The sequence below is a fragment of the Hipposideros armiger genome, unplaced genomic scaffold (assembly GCF_001890085.2).
Source record: "Hipposideros armiger isolate ML-2016 unplaced genomic scaffold, ASM189008v1 scaffold_238, whole genome shotgun sequence".
Taxonomy (NCBI): domain Eukaryota; kingdom Metazoa; phylum Chordata; class Mammalia; order Chiroptera; family Hipposideridae; genus Hipposideros; species Hipposideros armiger.
The window spans coordinates 1,506,906-1,530,913 of record NW_017731588.1 but is presented as its reverse complement, the minus strand read 5'-3'; the positions used below and the strand labels follow the sequence as shown (position 1 = coordinate 1,530,913).

The 24,008-nt window shown below is 38.1% G+C and overlaps 1 protein-coding gene across 1 annotated transcript in view; it reads right to left on the bottom strand.

Annotated features, from left to right (window-relative positions):
* The window catches only part of UQCC1 (ubiquinol-cytochrome c reductase complex assembly factor 1), a 102,807-nt gene that overhangs the window by 59,268 nt on the left and 19,531 nt on the right, over positions 1–24,008 (bottom strand). The window contains exons 4-7 of the mRNA XM_019655171.1: positions 23,753–23,848; positions 22,750–22,857; positions 16,976–17,048; positions 11,485–11,542 (exon numbers count right to left, since the gene is read on the bottom strand). Of these exons, the coding sequence (XP_019510716.1) occupies positions 11,485–11,542; positions 16,976–17,048; positions 22,750–22,857; positions 23,753–23,848 (335 nt within the window). The remainder of the gene's footprint in view (positions 1–11,484; positions 11,543–16,975; positions 17,049–22,749; positions 22,858–23,752; positions 23,849–24,008) is intronic.

The following is a 24,008-nucleotide window of genomic DNA, read 5'->3' as shown; positions in this document are numbered from 1 at the left end:
GGCTTGGAAAGATGAGCTGGACAGGTAGGGACGAAAGATAAAGAGAATTCCCAGCAGATGGAACATTATGAGCAGAGGCAGGGCGATGGAAGAGCTCAGCACATGTTACAGGAATAACGAATCCTAGATTTTGTGGGAGGGCAGGTATAGGAAACAGAAATATATGCCACAGAGGTCACAAAGGGCTTTGAAGTGTCATGCTAAAGAAGTCTGGACTTTACTTAGTAGACAATGGAAGCCACTGAATCGTTTTCAGGAAGAAGGGGTATAACAAGATTAGAACTTTGGCATTGACAGCAGTTGAGTCTCTGAGAAGTTAAACGTCATCAGGACTGAAAAATGACAAGTTTGGTGAATATTTACTTAGTAGAACTACAGTATTTGGTATAGTCTGATTCAGAAATATAAACTAAAGTGTGCACCTGCCTTTTGAGAGATACACAACCAGCAAAGCTTATTATAACCTGCACCTATTTTTGCGGATACCAACAGTTGAGAAAATATGGATTCAAGGCTGCTAAGTGAAAGGAGGGCAAATTCTAATTACTCCTAAAACACTGTACCTAATTAGTTCAATAGACAATTGATGCAAAACACTTTCAACTATAAAGCTCTATAGCAAATTTCATCACATGGCTATGGTTACAAAATCAAAACAAAAAAATCAGTCTTCTCATCAACAAGAAGTATAATGATGATTCTCCCATGAGTTTGACAGGGAAAATAAGATTCTGATCTACAGGGCTGTCCACTCACCGGCAGGCACCATGTTCAAACTAAAAGCTCCACTAATTTTTACCCTGAGTTTGTGAATCAAATTCTCTAGGTAATTAAGGACAGAAAGTAGTCCCGTTGTGAAGAACTTTTGTGTTTGTCCTCTTCAAGGTAAAAGAACAGAAGGCGGGGACCTACATCCAGACAGCTGCTTGGAATGTCCAGGCAGAGCAGCCGAAGGTCAATTCTTAGGCCACCTGTCCTTGAAGCCTACACATTCAGTCTACTCCTTTCTCTATTTAATAACTGTTTTGAATAGGTAATACATGCACATGGTAATAAAAACTAAGTCTCCTGACTGCCCACTTTCCCCAGCCAGCCTGTTCCTCTCCCTAAGGCAACTGCAGTTAGTAGTTTCTTACGAATCCTTCCACATATAATCCACAAATTACTATGGGTATGTGTTCTTTCTACAAAAATGGTAGCCTCCTTTTCCCCTATTTTTCACAATGGAAGTCTCCTACACACACTGTTCTTACATTGAGAAAATACTGAATCTGCTACAAGAGGATGTAAGTGAAGCAACTGCAACTCCAACTCTGGATACCACAGTCACCCAGTAAAACTTTTTTTAAGTGCCAGAGATAACAGATTTCCACCAATTTACACAGCAATTGTTAGGGTAACATCCGATCTAGGCTGAATTGAGCTTATCTGGCAATTTTCTCTATTCTAAAAATGACTAAGAAATAGGAAGAAAAAAATCCTTACTAGCAAAAATGAACAAGTGCTATAATTAACAGCTAACACAACTATGTGCCAGGCACTGTGCTATGATTTTGGAGCAGTATTTCATTTAATCCTTACAACAGCTCTACGAGGCTAGTATTCTTACTCTCCCATCTTACATATGAGGAAACTGAGTCTTAGAGAAGTAACCTGCCAAGAGTTACAAGGCTAGTAAATGTCAAAGGAGATCTGAACCCTGATATTCTGATCCCAGAGTCATACTGTTTCTCTGCCTCCTTTAATGACTAATAGAAACCTTCTAGAATCTATTAATTCTGTTTTTCATTTAATCCTCACAAGGGCAGAATTTAAGTTTCAAACCTAGCATCACATGAGAAATAGCATATCAGAAGGGAAAAGACTGGCTAACTTGCGGCTACAACAACAAAAAGTACTTCTGGCAGCCTAACAACAAAGGAAGAAACTGAAAATTTATTTAAGACAGAACCAAAAAATAGTACAGCAACTGAGGTTCAACAGGGAAGGGAAACCTACCCAGTACAACTCAAAGAAGACAGCTTGGCAAAAAATTCAGTTAAACGTTATCAGAACCTCCTGAATCACCCAGAAAATGTTAAAGGACGTTGCACAGTGAAAAGAAAATGAGTGAAACAAATTCAAAATGGTAAACAAAAATAAAAAAGATTTGGGCGGGCGGTTGACTCAGGGGTTAGAGCGTGAGCTCATAACACCAACGTTGCCGGTTCGATTCCCACATGGGCCAGTGAGCTGCGCCCTCCACAACTAGATGAAAAACAACAACTTGACTTGGAGCTGATGGGTCCTGGAAAAACACACTGTTCCCCAATACAGTTTTTTTTTTTTAAATGTGATGATCCTGGTACCCACTGCAAAACAAAGCTAGCACTTGGCACGGACTCTGACCAAATGACAAAGTCTGCGTCAGTAAGTAAACTATTCCACAACAACTGAGAATACCAGGTTTAAATAGAAGAACAGAAGAGCTCTGCTTCAATTCACATCATAGATGCATTCCTCATAACAAATGCATAAATTAAATGTTGAGGTCAAATTACATTTTGCTACTGGTTCAACTTCATAATTTCAGAGCTCTAGCTAACTCTGTTCTGGGGAGATTAGAGAAGGAGGGAGGCGGGACTTCCGTGATAAAACATATTTAAAAATGCTCTTCAGAATGCAAAATAAACTTTAAAAAGAGATAATCTTATGCTCAATTTTGCTGTGAACCTAAAACTGCTCTTAAAAATGCAGTCTATCTTTTAAAATCTTTTTTTTAAAAAAAACAATCTAGATTAGGACAACAAAAATATTTTACAATGAAAACTGATTACCTGGAAAAAGTATATAAAAATAATAAAAGGCTGAATGTTTTAAAAAGAGACAATCTAGTAACAAAAAAATTGCTTTAAATAATTAATTTAATCATTCACTTATCAAGTATTTACTAAGCACCCACTCTAAGTACAGACTTAATCTGCATAAACTACTCTCTGTTTAGGAGCAATTCCAGTTGCCCTCCCAAGTGTGATGCTGTTCTTAAACCTACAGTTTATTATTGAGGTTTTAAGCTTCACAGGACTATCCTTGTCTCTCAGTGATTCTGGCGACTCATAAATAATACTGATCTCTTTTACATATAAGGAAAGCAAATAACCAAGCTAGCAAAGTATAGGAAAAAAGGAGTGTTCAAGCTCTACCTAGCCTGATGGCTCCCTAACATCTCTACAAGGCAAGCACAGGGACAGGAAAAGGGAAGAAAGACTCACTGATGAGGAAACTCAAAAAACAAAGCATTGGGATTATAAATTCTGCCCTAAGTCAAATAATAATGATTACTACCATTTATTAAGTCCTCCAATATGAGACTTGTCACTGTAAGATGCACTATCGCTTTCAATCTACTTAAACCACCTGACTAGCATAACTGTCCCCATTTCATAGAAGAAAAAACTGATGCTCTGAGGAGGTCAAGTAACAAGACTGCACAGTGGAGAAGAGAGGTGCTGGAATGAAGCCTGAGCTTCCCCTTCTTTCCCCCAAGCCACTGTGTCACCCAGTGTCAGCAACTGACTGTTTCCCCTATTCTGTGACAGCATAGCTCCAAGGGCCTCTTCCTGCTGAATCAGACAAGGAGAAAGACAACAGTACTGCCTACAGAGTTCAAACAAACTGAGTGTTTCCTAACCATGCTTTCCTCCTCGCTGCCTAAATCTGGGAGGGAAGAATTCTTGTTATTCCTGACGCTGACCTCCTGCCATGTCCTGGCAGCTCTGAGCATCCTGTCTCGCTTGCTCTATTTGGGCCTTCTGACAATGCCAGTTGTGTTTTGGCCTGTTTCTCCCTTATGGTAGTTTATAAGCTGCTCAGAGCGGATCTGATTTTGAATTAAATGAAGACTAGTGGGCACTCAGGCAGGTCTGTCACTCTGGCTGCTATGAAGGAATCCCAAAGGGGACTTTCACATAGCTTATTTCCCTGACTCTGCCACCAGCTGAGGCCAAGAAAGCAGAGCCTACATGGCCACACTCAAGCCTCGGCAGTGTGCTAATGAATGAGTTTATTTATTTGTGAGCTGGCACGCTGACCCTTCCCCGGGGCTGTGTACATGGCTATCTCCACCTGGTTTCCTAAACGCCCTCCCCACGAGGCCTAACCTTTATGTGGGGAGCATGGGGGCCACAGGACAGTCTGTGGGCAAACAGACAAGAGGGGTGAGGCACTTCCTGAAGCCATCTCACCTGACGGTGAGCCTCCTCCAAGAGCTATACCTGGCCTGCAGCCTGCCTGTCAAATCCACTCTAAAGAACAAGCTCCTGGGTAGCAGGTACCAGCGCTCTTAGGTTATACAATGTTAGTAAAATGATGCTGCATGGGCCTTCGGTTTGGGCAAAAAGCTACATGTGTGGGTGTTTGAACAGTGACTGCAGCTGGGAAAGGGAGAAAGAGAATGTGCACAGGGCCAGGGCTCACCATATATAGCAGGTCTGGAGCTGCTGGAATCCAGCATGAGCTCGAAAGCCCTACAGCTACATCAAAACTGCTCTGGTGGTTTTAAAGAGCCCTCTTGCAAAGACCGGGCGCGTCTGCCAGGGCAGTTCTCTGGCTGGACTGAGACTGGAACCAGTCTGTTTTCCAACCCCTTCCCACCTCCACACTTTACTTCTCTTCTTTCCCAAAGGCTTCTTCCCCTAGGCATATGAAAACATTTCAGTATGTCCCTACCTTAAAAAAAAAAAGTTCCCCCCACCCCTCTATCCTGTTTCTCCCTCTAGTGACCATCTTCTCATCTTTCTTTCTCACTTGGAACATTTTAAAAGGTAGTTTACAATTACTTCTTCCCCTCTTAAAAACTCAAGACCCCATGTCCTCCATTTCTAGCCCCCAGAGGCCAATGCAAACTGCTTTCCTTGACCATCCCCAGGAAGCCCCGCTTCCTGTGTTCCCATAAGATCTGTATGTCTGTTAAACACACTTATCACCCTGTACTATTTTCAGATTTACTTGTTGCCTTGCCCAGGACACAGACAGTGAGTGCCAAGAAACACAGTTTCATATATTATAGTTGGTGGTCAGTGCTATCCTGTTCATATTCAGAGGAAGAAACCCTTGTCCCCATAACCACCAAAAGGGACGCCCCATCAGGAAGCAAAGTGTCGCAGAAGGAGCAGTTCACATAGTCAGCTCTGGTTTTGAGTCTTAGATCATCCATTACTGTTAAAGAGGCTTGTGACAAATCCCTTAAAATTGCCCAAATTGTCTCCCCATTTGTAAAATGAAGGTTGGACTAGATCTGCAGTGTTAAAACTGTGTTCTGAGTTTCCATGGAGCTACGTAAGGGTCCCTTTCCCGTAGGCATGTTGTGAAGGCCTGAAGTGAGCAGGTCATTCCGACTTCTTCAACCCGAGCAGCAATCCTTTTATCTAATCATACATTGTGACTGAGCATAAATTTTCATTTTTTTAAAAAGACTCTGCTTTTATTGCAACGCTATTTACAATAGCCAAGACTTGGAAACAACCGAAATGCCCATCGGTAGATGACTGGATTAAGAAACTGTGGTACATTCATACAGTGCAGTGTTACTCCGCTATAAAGAAGAATGAAATTGTGCCATTTGCAACGATATGAATGGACCTAGAGACTATTAGTTAAGTGAAATAAGTCAGTCGGAGAAAGACAAATATCATATGATCTCACTTATATGTGGAATCTAAAAAACTGAATGAATGGGCAAAGTAAACAGAAATAATCTCAGAGATATAGAGGAAAAACTGATGGCTGCTAGTTGGGAGGGGGTGGGGATGAAGGAGAAGGGGAAGGAATTAGACAGCATAAATACATAACTACAATATTGCCACAGGGACATGAAAGACAGTTCGAGGAATATAATTAATAATGTTGTAAATATTTTGTAGGGTGTCAGGTGGTCACACGTTTTGTTAGGGAAACCACTTCATGGATGAGGTGGAGGCTTGATCACTACACTGTACACCTGAAGCTGATGTTGTATAATATTGTACGTCAACTATAATTGACTATATATATAGTCACGGGATGTGGAGTATAATGTGGGAGTGGAGTCAAGGGAATTGTAACAGATATATTTGATATTGGGGGGGAGTGGGGCGGAGCGGGATTGTCACTTTGAGAGGTAAAAAGTATAACTTTTTTATACAGTTGTACAGCTTTTTTATGTAGATGTACAGCTGAAACTACTTAAAAAATGTTTATTTCACAATTAAAAAAAATTAAATAAATAAATAAATAAATAAATAAATAAATAAATTACTCTGCTGCTAAAAAGATTGAAAACCACTAGAAATTCCCTCTGCCTGGAATGCTTTTTCATCCATTCTTTGACGCATTAACTTCTTCTCATCATTCAGGTGTCATCTGAAATGTCATCTCTTCAGTGAAGCCCTCCCTGACTAACCCACACCCCCAAATAAATTAGGTACCCCTCTTCTCTCACAGAGCCCTATTGTTTCCTCTCATAGCACCTATCCCACCTATGTGTTTATTAATGATTTGTTTATTGTCTCTCTTCCAAACTCTAAGCTCTACAAGGTCAGGAAACAAATTTGCTATAAACACCAGGTTCAATTAGAGAATAAATGCTATAATTTTATGGATTTATGTTTAAAAATAAGCAGGTACTTACCTAAGTAATAAGTAATTAATATTAAATAATAGTAGTATTAATAGTGTTACTATTAATAAATAATTATTTAATTAGTTACTTCATTAGTTAATTATTTACTTAATTAGTGATTTTAATTACCAATGAGGAAACAACTTAACACTTTAAGCTAGCCAGACCCATACTTCAATTTCCTCTCCATCACGTACTAATTCTTTAGGTAAGTTCTCTGACTTCTCGAAGTTTTAGATCCCTTATACGTAAAACAGGAAAAAACTAGTTGTAAAAATGTGTGAGATAATATAAATATATGTAAGTAAGTAAAAGATAACATATGTAAAGGACCTAGTAGTTATATTTATGATACACATGACTTTAAAATAATTTTTTTTAAATACAATCTGCATTTTATTCCCTCTCCACTCCATCTCCATCATAGGCACATTCTACTTTTATTTGTTCCATTCCATTTTCTACAATTAATTTGAGCATTTAGAAGGTACTAGTGTCCCATGACAAATTTTAATAGTTAAGTCTCTACGAATCTATTAACACGCCAACATGACTTCCAACCTCACACATGTCACTGCCCAGGAAAACTTCAGTAGGAGCAGAGTTTTGCCACTCTCACCTGACTGACAGACATGGCCAGGACCCTTCCAACTGCCACAGAAGCCAAGTCAGATCTGAGGCTGTCAATTATTTTATAAACATTTATTGATGAAGACTAAGAGTAAGACATGAGACTGAGGGGAAGAAGTATCTCATTTTCATATCTTTCTGAATAGATAATAAAAATAATCCTTGCCCTCAGTAAATTCACCATCCACAAAGAAGACTAATATATATACGATAAAACATAAAAATGTTATGTGATGAGTGCTGTAATAGAGGTATCCATAACACTAAGGGAGCACAGAAGAGGAACCAGCTCTGCCTTCAGAGAGAAGGGCAGGCTTCAAAGAGGAGATGATATCTGAGTTGGATAACGAATGAAAAACAGGAGTTTGTCGGGTGGAGAGGAAGGAGGCCTTCTAGGCAGAAGAAAGCTTTGTGCAAAAGGCTTGATATTTCTATCATATAATTTTGCTTTTTCTTGCGGAGGAAGGAGTAGTGGTAGCAGTACTGCCTAGAATGGACCAGATGAAGACTAGTAAAGGCGTCATATTTGGTGGGATATGAATACCATGCTAAGAAACGAACTTTATCCTGAGAACAATGGAGAATATTAAAGTGTGTGTATGCATGTATGTGTGTACTGATCCAATTTGTATTGAGAAGTATAATTAATATTAAATATTATTAGTGTTAATTGGCACAGGCAGAGAGAAGCTGCAGTCCAAAGAGCAGTTTTTAGGTACGGTTGCTTATAACCCAGTGAAATCAATTTAATGGGTGACATCTTGAATTTCTGTTTAAAATGAATTCAAATGGAATAGAAAATATCAGACATTATCTGACATTTAAGAGTAAATTTTACAAAGCTTTTATATCAGATTACATGTGTGTGTTCTGATTCACAATGTAAAATGCCTTTGTTACGACCGGTCATGGTTAAAAGAAGCATGAATTGGTGACTGGCAACTAACCAGATGAAGGAGTGAGGAAAAAGGCAAGGAGGACTCCCAGGTTTCTGGTGTAGGCATCTGAATAGAGCACAATGCCACTGACCAAGAAAGGGAAGAGAGGAGGAGGTCTGCTTTTATCAAGTCCACCAGGGACGGTGGGTGGCTCAGACAGCATCTTCCCTCAACAATTTTTCAGCAGCTACAGTCAATACTAATCTACTTCAGCAAAGACAAAGGACATGCAGGCATTGCAGCTGCAAGCTCACATGAATATACAACTGATATGGGCCCTCTGGAGCAGTCCCAATACACAGAAAACTTGAGAATTAGAAAAAGCAGACAGGATAAGGAAAAGATCAATACCTCCTCCAGGGAGCTAACAGGATGTGAGAAATCCTGTCCCCATTCTAAGAGCCAACAGGGAGCCATCACCCTTGGGAACCCAAGCAAGCTTTCTGGAAAGTCCACTGCCAGAATATTCTGTTTATTATTGTTTTGTTTTAGGGGGAGGGGGGAATTCTTGCTGCTTTAATGACTGCTCTCTAAACCTCACCACCTTTCCCTCGCCCTACCACCTACAGAAGGTATTTCAATCCCTATACTTCTCCAGCAAGTCCAGTGAATCCTGTAATATTGGATTTAGCTATCCCTTGGTTACCCTCCTTGGAGCTTCAGACTGACAGAAAAGGGCTAGAAGAACACAGCTTCTCCACAGACTTGGGGTGAATCCATTGCTCCTCCTAACACCCCCATCCCTTACTAGAGAGAGTTCCCCACGTTTTCTTGGAGAATTACAGAACAGTTGGGCCCCAAACTACCTTTCTTGGGACCCTTCCCACTACAGTCCTCCACAAACCTGCCCCAGGCACTTCAGATAACTCAAATGCTCCATGTTTTTTGTTTTGTTTTGTTTTGTTTTAACTCCCTCTCCATTCTTTCTTTTATTGTGGTCAAATATACAGAACATAAATTTTGCCATTTAACCATTTTAAGTGTACAATTTGGTGGCATTAATTACATCCACAATGTTATGCAACCATCACCACTATCTATTTTTAAAACTTTTCATCACACCAAACAATTCCTTAACCATTAAGCAATAACTCCCCATTCCTGTGTCCTCTCAGTCCCTGTCTACTTTCTGTCTCTATGAATTTGCTAATTCTCGGTACTGCATGTAAGTGGAATGATACTATACTTGTCCTTCTGTATCTGGCTTATTTCACTTTCCATGTTCTTGTATATAATCTATGTTTTGCTCCTGATATTCCCTCAATCTAAAATGTCCTCCTTTTCTCTGACAGAAATTCACCCTTCATGGTGTATCTCAAATGTCACCTCTACTACAGAGCCACTCTTTATCCCCACCACCACCAACACCAAATTTGGATTTAGTCACATCTCCTTGTACATACATAGGATCTACTTGTGCGTTGGGCACAGCACTTCATCCACTGTCATCTATTACAGGCCACTGTACTTTATGTCTTTTTTCCACTAGACTAAGTTTCTTGAAGGTGCACGCCATGTCATATCCTTGTCTCCAACACCTCCAATCCTTAACACACAGCAGGTCCTCAGCAAGAAGTTGCTGATTCAAACTGAAAAGCTACTGATTCATTCCACTGAAGCCCGCAGATCATGAGAATTAATGGAGGCAGGGTGGAGGGGAGATCAAGGGGAGATCTGAGGCAGTCAGGCTCCCTCCTCCCACCTAACTGGTGGTGGTACTCCCCACTCCTCTGAGAAATTAAACCAAGCTCAGCAAGAAAGACTCGGCAGACACGTTTGGAAATGGTGGCCAACTTGAAAGGACTACAAGGAGTTTCAAGGTTCTCCCAGCTGCTATTAGTCAGGTATTGACCTTGGGATGTGGTCACAGGGATTATATATTTTATTTTGCCATCCACTCCCTCTAACACTCTGATACCTCTAACTATATGGGCAATAAAGAGTCATTCATACAGGCTCTGAATATTATCTTTGAGCTCCTCTGGGAACAGCCTAGCCTCCTCTCAACCCTCCCACCTTTCCAGTGAGTAATTCTCCAGTGCCACCCCTGCAGTCCTTTCCTCTTGAAAAAGTAGTTTTTCTCTCAGTATATCCAGCTTCCCTCCCTGAGGTTTTTCCTACCTTCACCATTTACAAGGAAGGTAGTTTGCCTTCTCGGCTGCCTAAAACACAAGGCACATTTCAAAGAAATATGCAGAATTAGTAAGGGTTTCGGTAGTTGAGCCCATAAGCACTACCTACTCAGATTTATTATAGAACTTAGCCAATCTGATTTACAACTGACCATTTTACATCTTATCTCCTTCCCTAGACTGTGAACTTCTTAGAACTATTGCTAGTTCCCAGCAAACGGCCCAGGACACAGTGTGCACTCAATAAACTACCAGCTTAGGAAAAAAAATAACATAAAATGAACTGCCACCTTAGGCCCCTTAGCCAATCTCAGTGACTGAGTTCAGAAGGAATATTTCAGAGATGATCAAAACCAAAAAGTCTTTATATAGTAGTCAGTCCTGTGATGCAAAGCTCAGCTGAACGCAGTCTCAAACAAGGGTCCTTTTGACAGGGCAACCATTCCGCACGTTCCTCAGATACTCACTATGGTCAAAGTAGTAAACTTAGTTTTCCAGAATGTACTTTCCCAAGACCTGGCAGTTCAATAAATACATTCCCCAGCCCCCACTTCAATGTCTTTCCTATATCCTTCTGACCTTTAATACTGGGTAACATTAGATGAAAAATTAATTTTTTTTGGCTACTGATTTTGCCGCTGAAGAAAAAATATACTGTTTAAGGTGTTAAATATTTTTACATGCAACAAATCTGGCACAAATCTAACCTGTATGCACATTTTAGAGGTACAGGCGTAAATGTCAGTGCTATAATTTGTTATAGGTTTCTGATGACCAGCAATGAAAATGACCACTGATTCTCACAATTCAAACCACTTTTACGTAAATGTGAACTTTCCTACAACAGCCAAGGGAGAAAACTTTCCATCTAAGCTCATGGAGTCTCTTAGAGATACTGATAGCATTGTTCAGTGGGTTAGGTGTTCTTTTGAGAAAATCCTACAAATATTAGTTTCTTTCTACGACTATGCTTTGACCTTTAATAAAAATTTGTTTCAAGACACCAGTTCTTAAAATGAAAGGAACAGTTTTTAATGCCTGAACTACTGCCATTTCATATAATCAGCCCTGCTGAAGGCTATACATTACAAGTCAGCAGTGTTTAAAAAAAAAACATTTGGTGACTTCACTTACATTGCTCACTTACCAGACGTGAAGAAGAGTTATAAGAAACCATGAATTGAATGTATCAGGCATCTCACACCCTAGAAAATAATAGTAAAGTATAAATGTGTGTGAGTTTAGAAGCGGGATATTGGCTATATTTTAAATATTGGTAGGGATTCATTAAACTAAAAATATATAGCAGTTACAACGCTCTCTAATAATGCTATCAGAGTGGGCCGGTGGGACCACAGCACAAGGCCACAGGTGGACAGAGCACTGAATACAGTCAAGCAACCAGCCTTCTAGTTCCACCCGTTATCACCTTGCTGTGCAGCCTTGGGCAAATCAATTCTCTCCGCTGAGCCTCCGTGTTCTCACTTTGTATAATGGCCTAGATCAGCGGTTCTCAACCTTTCACGGGGGTCACCTAAGACCATCAGAAAACACATATTTTCGATGGTCTTAGGAACCGAGACACCGCTCCTCTATCCGTCTCCAGGCCCACATGCAGATATGCCCACATACGAGTACCCGGCGACCCCTGTGAAAGGGTCATTCGACCCCCAAAGGGGTCGCGACCCACAGGTTGAGAACCGCTGGCCTACATGACCTCTATGGTTCCTTCCAACATCCATGCAATTCTGGGTTATTCTCCCTTCCTGGTCTCAAAGTCTTCTGGAAAGCTAGGCAGGCACCACCTTGCCTGCTCCACTTTAAGTACAAGTTTTTTCCACTTGAGCCCCACTGAGAGGTCAAGGTTCTTCTAGTCTCCTTTTCCTGTCATCTTTCTTCAAGGTGACCCAATGTGCTACACACATGGGTATATTGAAAGATTCATCCAAAATAAATGACGAGGAGAAAGAAGTGGGACTCCAGGGAGCTGTAGCTGAATAACAAAGCAGACCATTTCTAACAAAAGGCTGTTCATCACCTCCAGGAACGACAAAACTGGGCAGGACTCCTCCTTGGCTTAAGATACCAAAAATCAGGTCAGGGCTTACACATCCAAGCCTCTCAATTCTCACATCTCTAGGAAATGCCTCTGGCTGGATGAGGGGTCCCCCACTGAACGTATTCTCCTTATTACATGACAAGGAGAAAAGCTGGAGCAAGAGGATAAGGAAACATGAGAATCGGTGAGTAGAATCTGTCCTTTGGAGCAATGACTCAAACAATGAAGTACACAATGTACTAAATGCTAACAGGGGCCATTGGGAGAGAAAACACAGAGCAGGACCCCTGTGAGGTATACTAACACCACCAATAATAATAAAGAGCTGTAATTCATTAGAATGGGTGCTTTATATGCACTGGCTCAATGGGGCCTCCAAACAATCCTACAAGATGGGTACTGGTGTTATCCCCACTTGACAGGTGAAAAAACCGACTCTTAAGAGAGATCAAGACAATTGTCCAAGGTCACACAGCCATGAAATGAGACATGTAGGATCAAATTCAGATCTGCTTGATTCCAGACACTCTGGTCTTAATTGTTAATGGCCTCTCGGATATTAATATCAGAAAGTAACATTCACTAAGGGCCCATACTTCATGCCAGGTCCACTGCTTGTCATGTCAGTACATTATCTCACTTAATCCTCCCTTTAACCCTGAAGGGCGGCATTATAGTTCTCATTCTAGAGATGAGAAAATGGGCTCAAAAAGGCTAAGTAACTTGCGGGCAACCATTATATTAACAAGCGAGTGGCTGGGCTGGGGTTTAAGTCCAGGTCTGTCACAAAGTGACACCAAAATATTCTGGTGAGCTTAATGGGAGGTGCCCAGCAGCTGTCAAGTGGACTTCCTCTTGGAGCCCAGCAGGAGGGAGGTGAAGGCTGGCCTGGCTGGCCATACAGCTATTAAGACACATGCCATCTGAGAGTGGGCCAACCACCCTCCACCTAGAACAAGAATAGCCATGAGAAACTCTCAAGCCCGGATCTGAAGTTGGGTCTTTTTTGGATGCTAGAACAAAACATTAAAAAGAAAAGTTTTCTTGGAAGTCTGTCTTTCAATCTGGAAAATGAAATTTGGCTGCTTCTAAAGGACAATCTGTTCAATTGCTACCTCTACATCAAAGCTTCGCAGCAGCCTCCAGGAGCGTTTCCAATTTTCTCAGAGAGGGAATCAGTTCTTGGGCTGGAAAGCACAGACAGACAGGCCAGCAGCTGGACTTGGGTCACAAGTTTTCCCTTCTGGGGGTCGGTTCGGGGCTGAGGATGGGAAAAGAGCTGGCATATGACTGACTCCCTGTAACCACTGGGGTCAAAACAGAAACCCACAGCGTAAAGCCCTAAAAAACAAGACCACTGAATGTTTGACTGTGAGCAACATAAAAACAGCAGATTCTTGGGCTCAACGAAATGTGCTTCAACACTTCAAAGTTAAAACCTGCTGTACAGTCTTTTGCCATAATCACACTCTTGCTCCAATACACACTCAGTGCATTATTTTCTGAGGTGAGGTACTTTCTTCCTCAGCACCAAGTTGGATAAAATTAAATAATTCATTACTGCTATGGGGAGGTAGTAGCAACCCAGTTGTTTGTTTCATGCAGGCTCTGGAGTCAGGCTGCCTGATTCAAAACCGTGACTGCCTCTCACTCACTACGAGACTCTGAATAAAGTTACTTAGCCTCTCGGTGCCTCAGTTTTGTTCTCTGTAAAAATGGGGAGAACTAGAGAACCTACCTTATAGGATTTGTGTGAGGATTAAATAAGACCTGTAAAATGTTTAGCAAAATGGTTAGTATTTAATAGGTGCTCGTAAATATTCACTATTGTTCTTCAGTGAGTTATTTAAACACTGGGTTTAAATTCTCTTTGAAAACCAGTCACTAATTATTTAAGACTGTGTCAATAACATGAGGAATGTCAATCGCTGACTCAGAACTTATTCATTAAGGAGCCTCCCCTTAAAGTATTGTCTCTTAAGGGCTAACAATCTGTAAACAGTCTGGAATTAGACCCAAGCTTTACTGATTGGCCACCTCTGATCCAAAGTGCTCTTCATGATAGAACTGATCTCTAAAAGGCCAGTTAGCAAAGCCCTGTGTGCTCATTTATGCACGGCAGAAGGCTGCTAAGGTAGCTCACCGGTCAGAATCCCTAGCATCTAGCTCTCTGGATCAAGACCTTTGAACACTGGCTCTGAGATAACAGAGTCTACTTTGGCCTTTTCGGGGGGGGGGGGGGGGTCTGTCCAAGAGGCTGGAAGGCATATTGTATACTCACAAGCACACTGCAAGTAAACATTGCATTCTTACACAATCAATCTTCATGAAACTGGCCTCACTTTTGTTGGAGTGAGGATGACACTGGCAAGCTACCGCCATCCTTTTTAGAAATTACTCAACTCTCAGGACTCTAAAATACCAAAATCCAAGGGACCAATGGCCACTGTGTAATCTTGGAAAGCAATATATAGATTCTCCTCTTTTACTCCAAACCTGTCTGGTGTATTCTTTAGAAGCTAAGATGCAAAAAAGTCAGTCTCTTTATTTTATGTTCTTTATCTGCCCAAATGGCACTTTCCAGATTGGAGCCCTTTTTTATGCACTAGCCAGTTTGGAACCACTTTGGTTTGATTTTAAAACTTAATCTACCCACAAATTACAAAGGTGGACATCAATGAAGCATAATACAAATGAACATTCAATGGGTCTAAAAGGCAATTCTCAAGTTAAGTCTTAGAAAACCAGGAGTAAAAGTGGTAACACTGAAAAATGTGCGGCCTCCCTAGTTAACTACTTCAAAGGGGAAAGCTAGGACAAAGCTCACTGAGATGTACACACTTTAATATATATAAACATCAGTTTACTATACTAACAGGACATCTCATAGGTAGTGCTCATTTAAGTATAATAAATTACAAAAATAACTACAATTTCTAATTTGAAGTTATATTCACTCACAAACAATATGTTATAGTGGAAAAATTCCTACATTTTAAACCAGGTGACATAGGATCAAAGCTTGACTAAGCAACTTTGGGCAAGTCATTTAGCCTCTTTAAGTTTCAATAGTTTCTGAAAAAAAAAAAAAAATGAAAATAAGAATATAAGCCTTGCCTGTCCCACAAGGTTTTTTTAACTCCTAAATGAGAAAAATGTAAAAGGATACCATGTAAGTGTAAATTATTAGTATATAATGGTAATAATTTTTATAAACGTTTATTTTTATAAATAATTTACAATAGATTATAAATTAAAACATGATAAATTAGTTTAAATATGTAATGGTCTCATTCAGTACTATAATATTAACTCAAGAATCTTCAATAGTAAGGACTGGCTAAGACAAAGATAGCTTTCAAAATAATTAAAATACATTTCTAAGTTATTTATTGAATCAAATATTAAATAGTTATCTGAGGATGAGGTTTTAAAAATATCTGATGAAAAATACTGAAGCACATGGATTCAAGAAACTACTTAAGAAAAATCCAGCTTCTAATATTAAGTTTCTTCATCATGTAGAGAAATAATATTTTCTCCTTTCAGGCTAATGTTTCCTAAAATGAGAAATTGTTAGACATTAAAAAGCAGAAAAGTTTTCTTTTTTTACTATGAATAAATAAGAAATGGAAGGTAGACACTAAATTGGGATTATAACTAAGTATGGTATTTTAAGTCTCTAATATAATATCAATTGGCTGAAATAGTAAAATAAACAAAACTTGCATTTGGCTTTAAAAAACCAAAATAGCTATTAAATAATCAAAACTGCATCTATTACTAGCTTTCTTCATTGTAGTTAACCTACTTATTTATAAATATTTGCTGTCCATGAAAAATACCAAGTTAGGTGTTTGTTGCTTTGAGGATAATGGCTGTTACCATAGAACTGCATAGCACACATTTCCTTCCAAAATCTGTGGAACTGGAAATGGCTTAAACTTTCCCAATGACTTTACAAGTATCTGCTTTAATTAACTTTGTTTATAACTACAACAGTTTACAGCATCAAAATGAAGACTGTATTGATACAATCAAAGGCTAGTGGTATTCTAAACTAGTAAATCCCTTTCGGAAAGCAAATTATCAATGGGCTATAAATAATAAAAGTATATGTGCCTTTTGACCTAATAGTCTTTCAACAGAAAGAAGAAAAATCATGAGGCGCATTCCAGGTTTAACAAAAACAATTAACAACTAGAAATAAAAGAGGGCCAATTGGCAAAAAGGTCACATCAAAATGCTAAGTAAAACATTCAGAATGTAAAACAGGATATGTTTACATGAGTATTCTTACGTAAAAAGATGCATGTGTGGACAAGGGGGATGATAATGTAAAAGTACTAGACAAATTTTTAGGTTTTTTTCAAACTTGTTAAAATGTTTTATTTATAGGGCTCTTCTAGTCTTTGTTTATTGTATTAAAAGAGAAAAATGAGTTTTTATTATATGCTTTGTGAAGGAAAAATGATTCTAATAGTGACTTTTTAAAAAAATCTATCCTATTAAGACATGATTGTAAAAATGAAAAGTAGATTCATTTTCCTTTCCAGAACTATCAAAAACAGTAACTTACTTAGAAAGAATTCCTCGAAGTCAGTTTTCTTCACACAGCTAGTATACATGCGCAGGGCTGCAATCTTAATCTTCTAGACAAAGAAAATAAAACCAAACTCAAGACATGACCAAGTGGATGTTCTATTGCCATTAGACATAAGTCACAGAACCTTATATTTCTTCAACTAGAAGGAAGGGTCCAAACCTGTCTCTAAGCAATTTAATAGCTAAACCAACATAGATATTTCTTTCTACTTTTAAAGCTAGTCATTCATACAGACTTCACACAGTTTCACATTTCAGGACTTCAGCATGAAAATGTCAAAAGGTTTTTCCAACATTTAAATAAAATCTCTTCTTTAATTCAAGCCCATTTCACCACATGTAAGCCTCTAAAACCACTGAACAGCATCATCCACATTAGCTCTTTATAATCTGAAACCCTTTATATTAAAAAATTACCCATTCCTCTGACCAAAATCAAACAAACAAAAACCTTAATCCTTCAATCTTTCTTCAGAGGAGCAATTTTCTATTCCGTAAGTCTTTTTTTTTTCCTTGAGGGAGATGTCATTTTTTGCTATATTTCCCTAGTTTTATACTTAGCTGATTAACAGGAGTTCCTAAGAGTTCCTAATGAATATAAAATATAGGAGTGACCTTTTACTATTTTCCAAAGCACTAAGAATTCTCTTAGAATCTTGATATAAGTAGTGGTTTCAATTTATTCACTGAGCTGTATACTTAAGATTTGTATATTTTACTATATGTACATTATGCCTTAATAAACATAAATCTAAAAGTAAAAAATAAGTTCTTTTAAGAGTCAAACTGTAGGTCTGAAGACCAACTCAGTGCTAAGTGAACAGGTACTATTTCCAAGGACTTTCAAAATATTTCCTTAAGGATACAATTAAATAAATTAGTACATCAACGAAAGGCTTTCTTCCTAAAATAACAGAGAAAATTACAAACTTAAATATGCACAGACTAAAAAGAAATATGCACAGACTGAGAATGACATAGCAACTGAAGAAAACCAATCAAAAGGCCAGCCAAGTGGTTCAGTTGGTTAAGAGCTCGCTCAAGAGTGCAAGCTCTGAGCAACAGCGGTTCTATTCCCGGCCCCAGCTGAGTTGCCGCCAACAGGTGGCAGGATGGCTCAGCTAAAAAAAAAAAAAAGAAAACCAATCAAGAATTTTAGTAGAGGTATGGTTCTAAGGTTCAATGTCACCAAAGATATATATTACATCCAATAATATATAATGTTCATATTTCTCTATATTCTCTAGAGTCTGATAGGTAGAAATACCCATAATAAATTAAGGAAGAATTATGTCTCTGATTATAATTAAGATTTTTTTTATGTGCTAATTTGAGGCCTGTCATGATTTCAAGGCTTTTAGTCTAAAGCTCATACAGGGGAAAACAGAACATGTTAACAAGTGGAAATCAGATATACCTATATGGGGAGTAAATCAGCATTAGAAGCCCACAATTAAACAAAACCCATGATAAAGCACTTGAAAAAAAGCAAATTAAGCCGAAAAGCAAGCAGAAAATATAATAAAGACTAACAGCAGAAATCAATAAAATTGAAAATAGAAATATAGTATTGAAAATCAAAGAAGTCAAAGCTAGTTTTTGAAATATCAATAAAATTGGTAAAACTTTAGTCACATGATAAAGAAAAAAACACAAAACAGAAGATACAAATTACCAATATCAGGAATCAGAGGGGACATCACTAAAATCATGAAGATATCAATAGGATAATAAGGGAATATATGGAAAACTTTAGGCCAATAAATTTGATTACCTAGATGAAATGGACAAATTCCTAGAAAGAAACAAACTACCAAACTTTACTAGAATAAAAAAATAACATGAATAGTCATCTATTAAAGAAATTGGATTTATGGTTAAAAACCTTCCCACAAAGAAAACTCTAGGCTCAATGGCATCACTACAGAATTCTACCAGACATGTAAAGAAACAATAGCAAATCTACACAAACTCTTCCAGAAAACAAGAGGAAAGAATACTTCCCAGCTCATTCTATGAGATGAACATTACTCTGATATTAAACCAAAGTCATTAGATGAAAACAAAACTATAGAGCCTTCATAAATAAAAATACAAAAATCCTTAACAAAATATTAACAAATTGAATCCATCAGTATTTAAAAAGGACAATTATGATCAAGTGGGATTTATCCCAGGAATACAGAGTTGATTCAACATTTGCAAATCAACCAGTATAATTCACCATATCAATAGGCTAAAACACAAGCCTGTAGGATTTTGTTAATACCTGCAGGTTCTTGGAAGTATCTGACACAACACATTTTGGGAAGCACTGGTCTGTACCATCACCAAACTAATGATATTCTAATGATGTCATTATCCTAATACTTCAGCCTTTGACAGACCTATTCCGATTTCTATCCTTGTGACAGGGGGTTAGGACATCTGTTAGCTCTTCCTTTCATTTGACAACTTACAGAGTATCTAACTCAGTGCCGGGTATTAATTTGGATGCTGGGAATAGAGCAATACACAGAACAGTCAAAAACTCCTGCTTTCATGGAGCTTACGGCCTAGTTCAACTATAGACACATTTATAATTTTAAATAAAATTCCTAATGGCCTCTTTCTTGATTTGTTTTTAACTCTGCAGTTTCCTTCAGATTCTTATAGAGTCCTCTCGGTTCATAATTAATCACCCTGCCTGAGGAAAGGCAGACTTGCCTCCAGGGCCCAAATCTTTCCTTGAGAAGATTTTCCCCCACAACATGTCCATGAAGAAAGCATTCATTACAAATAATGAAGACTTCACCAGATTAACCAGTGTTATTTATACAGTGCTTATATTGGGGCAATCAGGAGCATTTTATAGTTCCTCACTTTTCCTACAGGGAAGCCAAGCCTTTAGACTTGGGTGAGCCATTTTCCTGGACAAATCTCTAAAGCAAGTCCCTTAAGACCATCACACAGGGACTGGAAATAACTTGAGAAAAGAACCTCTTCAAGATTTACGTGCTAATATATAAGTTAAGCGGGTAGGTGGTCTAAATTTCCCTCCAGTCAATACATATGAATTGTTCCGGTCCCCAGATGACTTCGTGTTTATTTCATTCTAACTTTGGAAGACTTCATCAGTCTATCTGACTAAAACAGAAGCACCTAAGACAGCTTTTGGAAATGAAAATCAGCTCTTCCACTAACTGATGCATTTTGTACCATCCTACAAGATGAAAAACAAATCTAGTAAAAGGCTTGCACTAAGGGAAGGGGCTTTGAAGTCATTTGAACCTTCTATTCTGTACTGGAATTCCTTCTACAGCATTCTTGACTCATGGTCAACCATCTGGGCCCACGTTCAAACAAGTCCAATGACCTTGTGAGGCCACCTCTCCTACTGAAGGACAATCCTTAGATTTTTGTTTATTGAACTTAAATCTGCTTCAGGTAACATTCATTAAACATCATCTGCCCACTGGAAAACTTCATATTAAGTCTTTTCTCTCTCTTTTTTTTTTTTTTTACATTGCCCCTCAAATACCTGAGAAGAACCATGTCTTCTCTTTTCCAGGCTAAGTATACCTATTTCCTTCAACTATTCTTCATTCAAAATGGTTTCTAAAGCCTTCACAAGGCTCAGTGTCCACTTCTGAATGCATTCCAGTTCATCAGTAAGCAAGTTTTTAGCTTACTGCTAATCTAGAAACTTACTGCTATTCTATGACAGGTGGCTGAATCTAGTGAATGTTGTCCTTGTTTTACCTGATACTCCTACATAAAGATAATGAAATAGAATATTTATTTCAAATACGTAAGAAAAAGTTACATTTAAATGCCTAAATATGAATCTAGAAGAAAAATGGAACTCCACATGAAAACATTACAGAAAAAGATGGAGGACGGATGGTTGATACTGCTAATGTGGACAGACCGAGTAGGCATTTTACTCCCTAATCAAAGACACATAAAAACACAAAACTCAAAGAATCTTGCCAGTGCAATCCAAAACAAATGTCTAGCCATAGATTTCTGAGTCAGCATTTACTTTAAAGGGCTCACAACCTTTCAAAATGGAAAGCTATACCTACATTTTCCCCACATAAAATATACCAAAATGTCAATATTCTGATGTTTTGATGTCATGAATTAAAAAATGAAAGTTATAGAAAGTAGACACTGCCATGTCACAAAAGATTTTTAAAGTGCAAATATTAGAGACTTTGTTGAGGTCACAAGAGAATCAAGAAAATCAGAGCCTAACTTAAGCTAAACAGTGAAGAAATTTTCTGATTTAATAATCATCCAAATGGTAGCCAACTTTCCCTCTGGAATCATAAAAATACAGACCAGACAAAGCATATAGTAGCAACCAAGTGGAAACCAACCATCAAGAAATTACTAAAACAGTATTTTTTTTCTCTTTTCCTTCTTTCTGCTCTCATTTGCCTTTCCTTTAATTTCTAATTTTCAAGCAAAACACTTATTTTAAGTTTTTAAACCCAAATGCCATGATCACAACCATTTTTTTATAGAGGAAAAGATTCTGGTTAATAATATTACCTAATATACCAATAATTATCAATTGCCAAAGAATTAAGATGTAGAAAAGATAACTTTAATAAATATAATATTTATTTGATTAAGAAGGCAATGCATAACTTTTAATGTCTTAAGAACATTATTACCTAGTATATGTGTTATTCTCTATACATTTCATAGCCCCTTACAAACAAATGCTTGTGGAATCAGTTCGCTTTTCAGAATTTATGTAAAAGGGAGATTATAAAGAGAAGCCTATATCTGCTACAGTGAGAACTGTCAGGAAGAGAACCAGACATAAGAAGAAATTAAAAGTAGACATCTAATAAAATTGAAATTCTAATTTAAATCCAACTTGTTAAAATGGTATAAATGGCATTATTTGGTCATTTTGGGCAAAGCTATGATGTTTTCTAGAAAAGTCTTCCCTACTGCTTTGTGTTGGCTTGCTTTTATATATAACTTACAACTGATTAGGCTTATCCAACGCTCTACAACCTTAAAAGGCACTTATACCATAATGGTACAGAGAAACTCATAGGGCTAGGTGATAACTGAAATGAGAAACACTGAATGGCCAATGTTTTATTACTTTAATTGGTCAGAGCCATTGTTAAAAAAAAATAAAAGCCTAGAGGCAGTATGCACCGGATGCAGAGAGGGCATTCATTCAGTTATAACAACTACTATATAACAGATAACATGCTAGGCCAAGAGTTGACTAGAAATGATACAGCTAGCAAATTTCCCACCTTAATAAGAATTGCAATAAATCACAGGGTTAATTAGTTAATTTAAAGTGTTGTTATTAGTAAAATTTTAAAGAAAGTCAATACAATGATCCAGTGAAAAAATCACTTATGAATAGAAGTTCATCAGAGGGTAATGTTTCCTTAAGAACACTATCCGTCACATCTGGCCCATCTAATTCCTAGAACTTATCTACATGGTCATATCATGCAGCAAGGGCTTGGAAAGCCCAGTCTTATTGGCATGCTTGCTACTAAGATATTTTTGAGGAATCAGAGAGCGTATTTCAGCCCCACATGTTGTAGATATGTGTAGATCTGACTTAGAAAGGAGAGCAGGGGGGGCGACAACACATTTTGAAGCTTTCAAAATAATGTATGAATTTCACAAAAACAAAGCAGAAGCTTTAAAATAATCTTCTATGAGGAGCAGAAAGCAAAAGCCCAAAAAGAAAAACGAGAAGAATTTAAAAGACTTTACCCATTTACTGTATTTCAAAGGTCCTGTGAATCCCATGGCTTCTATTATCTTCGTGAAGGCACCAACCTTCTCCTCAACAGACTGTGGAGAATCCTTGGTAGTACAAAGCTATTTAACCAAAAAGGAGGCCAAAATTAGTTGCAAAGAAGATTTTTTTTTTTTTAAGAATGCTTTTGCTTCTCATTAGGTCTAAGGGCATTTTTATTGCTTAGTTTTTTTCTCACCTCGAATTTTTAATTCTCATTTTTTCTGGTCATCTTATCACTCAGTGCAAACACATCTGCAACTCTACCTAACAGATGTCCTCCAAATTTCAGAACAAGAGGTACCAACCCCACTGACCATATGCCTATGAACCCATGTCTAGGAAATGATAGATTTGGGGTTTCAGAATAAAAGTTCTATGAAAAAGAGTACTTTTTAAAGGAAATCTTGACCCCCATTTCCCTAAGAACAATTCTGAGAAGAGGAATATTCTATGCTTATTGATAGACAGGAAAAGGAAAGAAAAATACTGTCTGATAGCAGTCAAATACTCACTGGATAAATGTTTTTGGACTCTTGCATTTTTTAGTATAACAAATTTTATTAATGACGATAGAGTCTTGTAGTTTGCAAATAAACTCCAAGGAAAACTGTTCTAATGCTAAGTCTCTCCAAATGAAGGCAGGCTATATAACCAACAAGAAATTCTCCAAAAGTTATATGTTACTTTATGTTTAACATACAAATTCATAAGGACTTCTTTCTCTAAAGCATTTTCCAGGCAAGACAGGGCAATGGAAGAAAAACAGGACATGGGATCAGAAGTCTCAAGTTCAAATATTCAGTTGCTCTGTCACTTACAGTCCTTGTGACCTTGAGCAAGTCACTTCACTTCCCTGAGCCTCACCTGCACTGGATAAAATTCCTTGCCTCATCCAGCTAACTATTTTGCCCAGATTCAAATAAGAACTCCTGTGTAAAAGTATTCTATAAACATAGAAAGCACTAATATTCTCACCTTATTTGTGGTGTGAAACTTCCTACTCAGCTGCATGTCTGTTCCAGGAATCTGTTCTGATCCACCACACGCTAGGGACTGGCTCGTCTGAGGCCACTTGGGGATTTAACAACAACAAAAAAAAACAGAGGTAAGCAACACTGAGCATACACTTAGAGGATTCATCTAACCTAAGCCAAACTGCTTCAAAGTAGACTACAGAATCTTGCTTAACCCAATTCCTGGTGATCTGATCACCAAGAGGATCCAAGATTGA